The sequence below is a fragment of the Cavia porcellus genome, unplaced genomic scaffold (assembly GCF_034190915.1).
Source record: "Cavia porcellus strain 051 isolate PalLab524CR breed Dunkin Hartley unplaced genomic scaffold, mCavPor4.1 scaffold_7, whole genome shotgun sequence".
Lineage (NCBI taxonomy): Eukaryota > Metazoa > Chordata > Mammalia > Rodentia > Caviidae > Cavia > Cavia porcellus.
Genome location: NW_026947490.1, coordinates 55,200,866 through 55,212,888, shown reverse-complemented (window position 1 = coordinate 55,212,888; position 12,023 = coordinate 55,200,866). Strand labels below are relative to the sequence as shown.

General features: G+C 52.6%; 1 protein-coding gene and 1 long non-coding RNA gene across 6 annotated transcripts in view; one reads left to right on the top strand and one right to left on the bottom strand.

Moving 5' to 3' along the window:
• Gpr161 (G protein-coupled receptor 161) overlaps positions 1–11,127 on the top strand; it is a 53,954-nt gene extending 42,827 nt beyond the window's left edge. For 4 of the 5 annotated variants that reach the window (XM_013151225.3, XM_063253621.1, XM_003468681.5 and 1 more), the window contains exons 5-7: positions 2,204–2,308; positions 4,231–4,350; positions 5,927–11,127. In XM_013151225.3, coding sequence (XP_013006679.1) covers positions 2,204–2,308; positions 4,231–4,350; positions 5,927–6,192 — 491 coding nt within the window. In that variant the 3' untranslated portion in view covers positions 6,193–11,127. The remainder of the gene's footprint in view (positions 1–2,203; positions 2,309–4,230; positions 4,351–5,926) is intronic. The other variant, XM_063253622.1, reaches the window with a different exon arrangement.
• On the bottom strand, positions 858–6,608 carry LOC106027411 (uncharacterized). The gene is made up of 5 exons (XR_001200999.2): positions 6,474–6,608; positions 5,907–6,262; positions 5,289–5,415; positions 2,322–2,494; positions 858–1,274 (listed from the first exon to the last, which is right to left on the bottom strand). It is a non-coding gene; the product is annotated as an uncharacterized LOC106027411 (long non-coding RNA).
• Positions 11,128–12,023: the final 896 nt, after the last annotated feature.

Here is a 12,023-nt window from a genome sequence, read left to right as displayed (position 1 = left end):
TTGCCCTTCTTTCATTGTCTTAAATCATTTTCTGCTGCTGCAACAAAATACCTGAGGCCAAGGGATTTGCCAAGAACAGAGGTTTATGTGGTTCACGATTCTGGAGGCTGCTCACTCCGAGAACACTGCCTGCTGGCAAAGGCCTCATGCTGCGCCAGCCCACTGTGCGAGGTGGAACAGCCAGAGCCAGAGGGTAGAAGTCACTGTCAGACAAAGCCCTAAGGTCTCTAAGCCACCTCTGTACTGTGACATTCATCCCTCATTCGGCCCCACTTCCTAGCCAGCGGCTGTGGGGGTGATTTAGTCTCCAGCGGCACCGACATGAGGGGCCCCTTCCAGTAGTAGCCATCATTAAATCTGAGATGTAAGGGGTCTGACTTTCCCCTCACCCTTTTAATTTGCTAGGAACGTTTTATGTCCCCATCCCTTTCTAGGCCCCAGCTCTTTTTAACAGAGTCATTATTTTTCAACTTTATGAGGGTACTCAGCTACCAGTTTTTTCCTTTGCCCCCACCTCTGTCTTTCATGCAGGCACCTGTCCTTCCTGTCTGGTGACACTTGGCCTCACCTTCAATCCCCGGGCCCTTTGTGCTGGGCAGCCTGGGGCCAGGTGGGCTTCCCAACTGCAGGGTGCTCCAGTGGGGCCGGTTCATCCAGCACCAGCATCTGGTGCTCAGTACTCTTGGGCTGGTTTTGGGGGAAAGTCTCCAGCCTCCAGCCCAGGTTGAGTGGGACAAAGGTCAGTGTCCAGTCCTTACTTAACCCATGGGCGGCCACTGCACATTTACAGTGTAGGTATCTGAAAAATACATTCATGACTAACATGCACCGAAATGCCAAGCAAAACACACAGAACAACCTACAGATTTGCATTTATTATGTAGTAATACGTATTTTAACTTATTTTGTTACAATCCAGAAGTTGTTAAAGAAATACTATTTACCAGATTTGCAGTATCTTATGTGTAATATCCTACTGAATATCACACAGCCTTCCAAACATGGTGGCTTAAAAGTTACAGCTTAACATGAGTCATGTGAGCCACACACCAATGCTCAGCTACGCCTTGAACCCGTGCGCCTGGAGGGTGCCCTAGTGTTGGAGAAAAGAGTCGCCTCGCATCTCAGGTCAGCCACAGCCTCCCGAGGGTTAAACATGCAGCTTTCATGCCTTCCTGTTGGTATCACGTCACCTCTGCCCTCAACCATGCCTGGTGTCTTCATGGCCAGGGCCCCTGGGTCAGTCTCTCTGCCATCTCTGGGGGTTGGGAGCCCTAAAACCAGAGGAGGGGGTGGGGGGTCCAGATGCCTCCAGCCCTGGCTGTCTGCAGAGACCCCTGGGCTCAACTCTGTGAACTCTGGGGTCTCTGTCAGCTGCCCGCCCCAGCTCGCTTTCCTGGGCCCGTGTCTCTGTCCTCCATCTGCTCTCCAGCTCCCCCCAGTTCTCTCTCCCTTTGGGGTTTAAGCCTCTTTTTTAAATTCCCCTTTGAGCTAGGTATGGAGGTACATGGCTGGAATACCAGCACTTTGGGAGGCTGAGGCAAGAGGGACTGCAAGTTGGAGCCCAGATAGGACAATTTAGTGACTTAGACCCTATCTCAAAACAAGCAATCAAAGGTTTGGGGGTGTAGCACAGAGCACAGCTCCAAGCCCTAGCACAAAAAACAAAACAAAAAAATTCCCTTTCATATCAAGCAGGATTTGTGAGAGGTAAGCAGGGAGTTACATTGTCCATAACTTTATGGAAATCTTCCCACCAGATTGCTTCTTGTAGGTGGCCCCTCTGCTAGTCTGGGTATGTTAGGAGGCTTCCTTGTGGAGAAACCAGGAGTCCTGACCCAGCCTCTGAAGTCTCCGCTCTTCCCGTGCAAGGGACAGCAGAAACAGTGAGCTGAATGTGGTGGTGGTGCACACCTGTAATCCCAGACCTCTGGAAGGCTGAGGCAGGAGGATCCCAAGTTTGAGCCCAGCCTGGGCCACTTAGTCTTGTATCAAAGGAAATTATTAAAAACCAAAAAAGGGGGCAGTGGAGGCTGGGGACATGCTCAGTACAAAGGCCCTGAGTTTAATCGCTAGTACTGCAAAATAAAAATAAGTAAGCAAGCAGAACGGCAGGGTGGGGGCAGAGGCCAGGGCAACGGGGAGACAGCCAGGTGGGCTGGGCAGGGTGGACCCATCTGTCACTGCCGACTCTGCCTTTCAGACCTGGGCCTGTCGCCGCATCTCACTGCGCTCATGGCTGGCGGACAGCCCCTGGGGCACAGCAGCAGCACCGGGGACACTGGCTTCAGCTGCTCGCAGGACTCAGGTAAGCCCCTCACCTGTGTCGCTGTGCTCGCCAAGGGTGTGCAGGGGCTTTCAGTCCTGCCCCTCAGCTCCTCGGCGTTTCTGTGCCTCCTGCTCTGCTCTGTCACACAGGGGGCTCAGTTCTAGATCCTCCTGCCACACTGAGCTGTTGTTATGAGGTTGGAAGTCAGGGAAAGCCTCTGAAATGCTAAAATTAAAAAGATGGTTATTGTTACGCAAGGGGTGATCAAAAGATTCGGTGCAGGTTTAAATTTTAAAAGCTACAGTGAAAGACACGCGGCCAAGAACGGCGAAATGAGTGTCGGACATGAGGCAGGAGCATTTGGAGTATTCTAGGAGGATGAATGGCCACGTGCCTTTTCCAATCACACACTTTTTGGTTTAAATGTTTCCCGGATTTGATGAGCACCCCTCAGCCGAGTGTCTGTAGCAGTTTCTGTCAGATAACATTATGGGGTGTCCTCATCAGCCCCGTCCACTGGGTCTGGCTCTGAGCAAATTCTGACTTCCTAAGTTGAAGTGCACTTGAAAGTAAATGTTTCCAATCTATTTAATCTGGTAGCCAGGACACTCAGGAAAGAACTTCCAGAACCGCTGCAGACAGTTGTAAGAGCAATGGGGAGAATTTTGAGGGAACTCACGGCAACGTGTCTTTTACTATAATTCACTTTAAAAATTTAAACACTCGCTGTGCTTTTCAATCATACCTGGTAAGAACCATTGGGCAGCCCAGCCTCGGGATCTACCCGTCTGGCTCCCCATCTCCTGTCAGCCTGTTAGGAACTGTGGGGTGCCAGCCAAGCTGTGTATTACTTTTCTAAGCCCCTGAGTTTGCAGTCTGGGAGGTGAGGGAGCTCCTGTGCACAGCAGGGTTGAAGGGAGGAGACCCTGTGGCTGTGAAGCCTGCTTGGCCCCGCACCAAGAGCGCCCACCAGGGGTCTCCCAGTCACACTCTCAGCTCAGGAGACGTCCCCTTCCCCAAAGCTCTGTCTTGGCCTCGCCAGTCTGTTCCCAGTGCAGGTGGGCAGGGTGGGCACAGTGAATGCCGCTCTGTCCACAGAGTGTGCTTAGGGACGGGGAGTCAGGAGTGACAGGGACAAGGCCAGCATTATAGGGAGAAGAAAACGTGGGCCTCAGGGTCCCACAGACCCACACGTGAGCTCTCGCACCAGTGCTCATTAGTTGGTTGTGTCCCACTGAGTAATGACTGTTGGTGCAGGCCCTGTGTGCCACGCACCGCACTGGGCTTTGGATGTGTCAGATCGTGATCCCCACCACTCTGAACTCAGCTGAGTAGGGTGCCCGTTTCATAGACATAGATACTGTGATATGAACCGGCCTGCCAGTGACGGTACACTTTGGCCCTGGTGCTGGCCACCATGCCCTGAGTCTGCTCGTGACCGCGTGGTCATGCCTGGCAAGGGGCTCTGAAGGAGGGTGGCTCCAGGCTTCCTGGTCTCCCCGATTTCCTGAGCTCAAGGCATTGGTGGATTGAAAGCTGGACACTGAGAACAGAGCAGGTCCTGGAGTGGGACCAGGTACTGCCCAGTGACCAGTCCCACAACAACCCTGATGCCCTGTCCCTCTCACGGGCTTCTCTGCTCGGTTTTCTGGCATGACCCTCTGCCTTTATTTCCCTACTCTTCCAGGGATATGTTTTTTTCTCCTGTTTTAGCTCCTCAGAGAACTTGAAATTTGCAAGTTTTTCATGTTTACATAGCACAAAATATTTTAACCATGATGATAGAAATTCAGGGTGAAACAGTAATTGCGAATAGGACCCTGCTCACTCCCTGGGGCCCGTCCCCTCCCTCCTTCTGTCACTGGAGGCCCAGCAGACACAGTTCTGGATGACAGGGTGTCCTAGGGACAGGTGGAAGGGTCGGAGTGGGGAGGAGGGCTCACTTGTGCACTTGGTCCTAGGAACGGACGTGATGCTGCTGGAAGACTGGACGTCAGAGGACAACGCCCCCTCCCAATGCACGTGCCCGCCCAGGAGGAGGAGCTCAGTGACATTTGAGGATGAAGTGGAGCAAATCAAAGGTTTGTTTCTGCAACTCATGGCTTCAGAGTACGTAAGGGAAAAAGGATCCCTGCTCCTGCCCGAGCTCAGACCTGAACTCCGGCCTGCTGGTTTCACATGCATCCCAAAGTAGTGAGGCAAAGCAAGCAGCATCTAAAGCTGGACCTGAGCAGCTGGGTGACACCATTTCCCCAGGGACGTGGCCCAATTGAGTGAAGGCCCTCCACAGTGTCTTTCCTTCACGGATGCTGTGCACTTATAAATGAGCTACCACTGTCATTGTCACTGGTGTCATGGATACTGGGGTCCCGCCAGGAGCCGAGGCCTGCTGTGAAACTGGGCTGGTTTCTATGAGACATGCTCAGGGAGGAGTGGCAGGACCGCCGGCTGCTTGCAGAGGGGCAGTTTCTCTTCCAGGAGTGACTGAGGCTGCCAGCACGACTGAGCCGTGAATGAAATACCAAATACAAATATAATATAAACATGAGCCAGCAGAGTTTTCGGTTCCTGGTTAATCTTATGTCTTCCACCACTGCCTCCCAGTGCTGGGGTGCAAGGGAGAAGTGGCCTGGAGGGCAGAGGGGAAGGTAGTCCGTCATCCACTCCACAGGCAGAGCCCATTTGAGAGTGGGCTGTGGGTCAGCAGCCTCGCAGGCTTTATCGTGTATTCCTTTCACCGGAAAGGTGAGTGGAACCAGGCTGCCCCAGCCCAGCACAGTCCATGCAGGACCCACGCTGTACCTTCACAGAGGGTCATGGCAGCAGCCTCTTTGCAGGCCTGAGAGCGAGTCACCAGCAGGGGGCGACACTGCCCAGTGCCCCTCCACTCCTTCCCTTATGGAGAGATGGCTTCTGGTGGCCTGCTCTCCAGAAAAGTTCCACCCACACCGATATAGGCACAAAAAATAGGCAGAATGGCTCATCCTAATAGGGCACTGGTGTGACACTGAAGACTCACCTCCTTTTCATTCTGGGTGTCCGGGGTCCTAGGTAGGGACAGGTTTTAATGTCATCTCCAACCCCGAGGTTCTGGAGAGGAAAGAGCCGATGTGTGGACACGAAAGCTTATAGCTGTGCATTTTATGCTGTTTCAGAGAAGTGAAAGAACAGAGAACCCTTTCAACACTGTGATTAGCATTAATAGGATTTATTGAGACTTCTGTAGAAGACAGACCTAGCTAAACATTTGTTTGAAAGGACTCATTATTACAGTAACCCTATGAAGGGAGAGAACACCCCCATACCCCACCAGGATTAAAGCCAGGACCTTCAGACTGAACTATATTTTTGAGCTTTTTTAAAGCCAAGGCCTTATCAAATTTCCTAGGCTGGTCTCAAACTTGTGATCTGCCTGCCTCAGTCTCCCAGAGTGTTGAGGATACAGGGTGTGTACCACCATGCCTGGCGGAGATCTCTTTACAGATGAAGAAACCCAAACTAGGTGAAATAACTCTGGCTAGTGCGCGGGGGAGTCAAGGACTGCAAAGACTGGGAGCCTCACCGGGCTCCTCCTGGGCAGGGCTGCAGCAGCAGATGTGGTCCACGGATAGGCCTGACACCGGGCTTCTCCACTAACCTCTTTCTGCCTCTCCCCAGAAGCTGCCAGGAACTCCATTCTCCACGTGAAAGCTGAGGTGCACAAGTCCTTGGACAGCTACGCAGCCAGCTTGGCCAAAGCCATCGAAGTGGAAGCCAAAATCAACTTATTTGGGGAGGAGGCTTTGCCAGGGGTCCTGTTCACTGCACGAACCGCGCCTGGGGGTGGCTACGGGGGCCGCCGAGGCAGCCGAACTCTTGCGAGTCAGCGGCTGCAGCTGCAGAGCATCGCGGAAGGGAACGTGTTAGCTGCGGAGCAGAGATGAGGGACCCGGCGTGGCTGGGCTGAGCCGGAGATGCTCCCTTGGGAAGGCTTCCACAGCCTCTGCTCTGGACCTGGAACACGGGAGAGGAAACATCTGGTGTGCAGCCGCCTGGGCGAACGTAATGTCTCCAGTCTGCGACGCGGGCATCCGCGTCTCAGGCTCACAGACAGCATGGGGGAGGGGGAAGTAGGGGGTGCTGACTGTGGAAGGCGGGGACGTCCAGGAGGACCAGCGGCCCTGGGTTTGGAGGGAACCGCCGCACGGATTGCTTCCTCGCACACCTTGTGACCTGGGGGCCCAGCGAGCACCGCCCAGACGCTGCCGAGGAGAACCCTTCCCAGTGCACCTGACCCCAGTACTGCCAAGCTGGATCCTGCAGGATTCACCCCCAGGCTTCTGCAGGGCTGATACAGGAAGTGAGGGCCCCAGACCGAGCGCGGAGCACCCAGGGACAGAGCGCCAGATGCACTTCCTACACTCGCTCCCCAGCGGCGCCCCCTGCTGGTGCCAATGGGCGCAGCGTGTAGGCGGCTGGGGATGGGTCACCCCACCCACCTCTCTGGACCGATTCTTAGATAGTTCACAAGGGAGAAACCACTATAGAAGACGGGGAGGTACTAGGTGTTTTATTTCCAAAATCAGACAAGTGGTTAGACCACCTCACAGTCTCATCAGGACTGGCCAAGTGCGGCAGCGCCACGCTGTGGCTATTGCTGGAGGGAATCCCTTCACATAGGAAACTTCAAGATAGGTTCTGTGGGTGATGCTTGAGTGCGCAGGGCATGCCCCAGCTCTGCGTTAGTCTGTGCATGTCATTTGGGACACCCTGTTACCTCTCCAGGGCATTTGTAAAAGGAGAAAAGGGAGTGAGGTGCTGGGCTGAATGGGCTCCAAGATCATTTTCAGCTCGAATCTCCTTTGTTCTCTGAACTCATAAATGGGGGCAGCATTTGTCTTCCTTTGACATCTCTCAGTGGGGAGCACAGTGCTGATAGAGTGCTGACCCCAAGGATGCGAAAGTGAAGAAAGAGGGCGCCACCTTAGGATGGGGGCAGGTCAGCAGGTGAAGGACCCACGGTCAGGCTGCTTTTCTCTCCTCCCCTTTGAGCTGGAACGGTAGCTGAAGTTGGGGATTGGAGTAGTGGCTGCGGTGACTTGGGAAGGAAGCCACCAAAAAACTCCCCATGCCACCGTCCTTCAGCCTGGGTGATCAGGTGAACTAAGGCAGCAGAGGGAAGACTCCAGCGGCGGCTTGTTCTCTCTGCTATCAGGCAGCCAGTCCAGTAAGGGAACTGCCTTCAGAGCACTTCTCTGGGGTCCAGAAACCAATAGCTTTATCATCACCTGTCAGCAGTTTATCTCACCTGCTGCTGCTTTTGGCCAGCTGAGGACTATCCTGGGTTCAGGGGAACACGAGGAGGGTACCTGTGGCTTCTGCTGCTGATACATGCAGGTCAGACAGGCACTGCTGTCACTGCTGGGTAGCATCCTGTTTCTGAGGGCAGCATATGTTTGCGGTGTATGTACTGTATATAGCTTTTTCTAGCACTTGTACAGTTTCTGAAGGGAGTGTGTTCCTGGTTAATTAGCATGCACAAAGATGGAACAGGCAGAGACCTTTACTTTTTTTTTTTTTTTTTTTTTTGGTCTTTTTCCTTTTTATCGGTACCCGGGATCAAACTCACGACTGCCTGCTTGCAAGGCAGGTGCTTATGCCGCTGAGCTAAATCCCCAGACCCAAGACCTTTTACTTTTGCATGAGGTCTGTAGTTGGAAGTTTCTGAGTGCCCTAAACTGCCTGAGGATCAAAGAGTTGGAGCCTGCACTAGGCTGGGCTCTAGAGAAACAGTCCTGAGGCTCCAGCCCCCGCTGACTGCCCCCAGACTAGCTGGTGTGCAATAGAACTGAATCTAAACAAAGATACGCTGCATTTCACAAAAGAATTTGCTGTTCAGCCTTTTAATGCAATGAGACCTATCCTGGTTTTGTTTTGTTTTTTGTTTTCTTGAGACAGGGTTTCTTTATACAGTTTACTCTGAGCTTGAACTCAAATTTGTAGCTCAAGCTGGCCTCGAATTGCAGTGACCCTCCTGGCTCAGTCTGAGGCCCATATATTTAAACATCTGCTGGGCGCTGCAGCCTGCAGTGTGCACGGTGCCAAGCTAGGTGCTGGGGGACAGAAACACTATTTCCTTTCCGGGTAAAGGAAAGAGACCTGGGAGGTGTGGAGTTAAGTACTGATTGTGGAAAGGACCATGGCTCCAGAGGATGGTGGGTATTTCCTTGAAGCAGATGACAGTTTGCACAAAGCCTTGGAGCATGTTTGGTAGCTAGGACCCTATTTGGTGTAGTCAGGGATTCAGATTTGCCTGGTGGAGCTAGAGCGGAGTGCGTATGGCAAGAGGGGAAGAGCTGATCTCCCTGGCTGTGCACTGTAAACTGTGGGGCAGTGGAGGCCTCGGGCTTTCCTGAGGGCACCGGAGCAGTGGCAAAGGAGACACTTGGCCACTTGTTGGCTTAAATACCTCAGTCCTGTGACTTCTGATTTTGACAGGATCGCCTCGAGGCTTTATCACTGAGAGTTCCCCTCGACTCTGTGTTGTGCTTCCAGATGCCCGGTGTGGGGCTGCCAAAGGCACTGGGACCTTGGTAGCACTCACGGCTGGACTCTGGGACGGCCCCCGGCCTCGGACACTAGGTGGCAGCAGCGAGGCTGCAAATGTAGCCCCTGGTGGGCTGGTGCTCTCGCTGGGAACTGCAGCAGTGACCCATCCTTGGCCTTGGCAACCGAGTGCCACTCAGGCAGCCCGCTTTCATGTGACCTCCGCCTGATTCACAGGTCCTGCCTCACCTCGGAAGCACACTGCGGCTCCTGGAGCTGCAGACCCGTGGCGTGGGTGGGGCCAGCTGGTGCTGATGGGGTTTCATTTTCATTTGCAGAGCTGCTGTGGAGCCTCTGCAAAGAATCCACAGACCAGGGACCCTCGTTCAGTATTTACTATAGGCCACGGCACTTTGGGTCAAGAAAAGGCAGGGAGGAAAAAGTGCTTCGACACAGATAGGGATAAGGTTAGTTTCCTTGAAGCCACGGGTATTGTTCCATTTCCTACAGCAGCAAATCACTGCTTAGGGACTTGTGTCCCGATAGACCACAAGACACACTCATGGCAAGTGTGCAGCCTTGAGCTGTCTCCTGACCCGATGTGACAGTGAACATGGAGTGGCGTCCGACATGCATGCAAGGCACTGTACGAGGACTTCTCCCTGCTGCCCGCTGTCTCCACTTTGGTGCACGTGCGGTCATGGTTGTGAGTTGCACTCCCACGCCGTGGCTGAATGTTCTTGGCAAGTTAGTTGGTATTTCTGCATCTGGAACATGAGGTTTTATAATCTGTGGCCCAGAGAAGACTGCTTTTATACTGGGTAGTTGTGTGGATCACGGGAACACGTACCTGGGAATCGTCCAGCACAACCTGGTGCAGGCCGAGCTAAGCTAGTGTCTTGTTCCCTGTGTGAGGGGGCTGGATTATTCTTGTTTTAGAGAGATATCCACAGCAAGAAGTGAGGCTCTTTTTTTTTTTTTTTTTTTATTTTTATCGGTACCAGGGATCGAACTCACAACTGCCTGCCTGCAAGGCAGGCACTTATGCCGCTGAGCTAAATCCTCAGCCCCAAGGAGTGAGGCTCTTGAACAGGTAACTGTTATCCCAGATTGGAAGTGTTGACTGTTGTTGCCATGGGACGTGATTTGATGTGCAAAAGAGACTTCTGGGAAAGCTGGTGAGGAAGGAGAGAGGAAGGGCCCAGTTGCATTTGGAGCATGCGAGATGTGAGGGAGCAAAAGTGAGCTTTTCTGTCACAAATATTTTTCCTATGTGCTAATGGCCTATTTGCACAAAGTCTTCCTATGCTGCCCTGAACATCTATGAAAGATGCTCAAGTCACAGCACAGAACTCGGTCTTGACCTTCTCCTTGAGCAGCGCCCCTAGGTGCTGAGGGAAGCAGGGTAGAGGAGGGTGTCCGTGCTGTCACTTTAGTGGGCACAGCACCCTGAGGAAGCCTGCAGTACACAAAGGGGCAGCCAGTCTTCATCGTGGCCCAGAGAAATGGCTGTGACAAGCCCTAAGTGAAGTCAAGAAGGGGCAGACTGGCACTGTCACCATGCTAGTGGGTAGGGGGAGGGACAGAGTCCTGGGAAGAGACATTAACTGAGAGCTCCAAGTGAGTTAAGCCAGTCAGAGCCGAACCCAGGTGTGACCTCAGGGCTGAGGGGGGCAGCAGCTCTGCAGCTCAGCTGGGAGGCAGAAGGGACTACTGCCTCGGGAGCTTGGAAGACACTGATACCTGCTGGCCAGGCCTAGAAAACAAGACATCCTCAAGACCCAAGTCAAGTGGATTTGCTGGAAAGAATTTGAAGCACACACTCGAAACTGCCTAGATTACCAAGAGCATATTTTTGATCAGTGTTGTTTTTAGGAGAACATAACACATAAAGCTGTGTATATTTTCCTCAGAAGACTTTTTCCTGAGCAATATTAGGAATCAGTGGACACTCGCGGTTTTTGACTACCACTGTGGAACGTAAGTCACAGGCCACTGAGCCCTCCTGGAAGGAGAGACAGGCCCAGGCAGGCAAGACCACACTGAGTGTGGGTAGAAGGCCTGTGTGCCTGGACATGGGCCTCAGTCAGGGCCTTGGACATCCCGAAAGGACAGCAGGGTGTGTTCCGATAACCGACACCGCATGAGAAGTGACTGAAGAACAAACTATCCAACAGACAGATGACCCAAGCCAATCCTGAAAATATTTAACTTGAAGTTTTGGGATGATTTTTTAAAAATAATGTTTTGGGTTATCATAAATCAGTATTTATAAACCAGTTAAGAGTGTATTTAGAATAGCTTTGTTTATATGATTAAATATGTTTCTGGTACATGTGTAGCTGTGGAAATTGTGTGTTTGGACTTGGACTTGCGATCTGTGGATGTTTCTGGGTACCTTTCACGTCCCCTCACTCTCTGAAGCAATGATCCTGTTTCCAGCTTCCCAGTGGACTAACAAGGCAGGGTGGACTACTGGAGAACTGAGGGGAGGTCCCCTATCAGAGTTCCTGGGAATACCTGTCCTTGGGCTTCCCCCTCGGCGCTTACATTCAGGGGCCATTGTTACATGGCTTTTTACCATGCCCAACACTTAGCCTAGTTTTAAGTCGGTTTAATGAGAACCAGTACTTTATCTTTTATTCAGTCCATGGCCACATATCCTTTGTCCCATGATCAAGAGAGTGGGTGGCAAATTCACCAGTGAGACTGAGGATGGCCTCAGGGCACAGCACCCACCACTGGCATCAAAGCCATCTCCCTCGAATCTGTGCGCCTGTGGCCCAGTCCCTTTGCTGTCTGCCCTCCACCCAGATCTAGGAGGAGCTGGGACTCGGCAACTCTGCCTCTGGGGAATGTTCTCTTTGCTGCCTCTGTTTGGCTGGGTTGCTGTATTTCTAAGTAATAGACACGAAAATTCCCTGCAGTCACTGTGGGGAGAGAATTCATTCCTTTGACAAACTCCAAATTCTTTCCAACAAATCCCCTTGACTTGGGTCTTCAGGATGTCTTGTTTTCTAGGCCTGGCCAGCAGTATCAGTGTCTTCCAAGCTCCCGAGGCAGTAGTCCCTTCTGCCTCCCAGCGGAGCTGCAAAGCTGCAGCAGTTTTAGGGGCCCAGGAGAAAGCTGAGCAGAAAGTAGAGTTCTCACACTTCCTGCGGCCCCAACACACAGCTCCCCATCAATGTTCTGAGCCAGGGTGGACCAATGCCACTGTGACTTTGTGCTG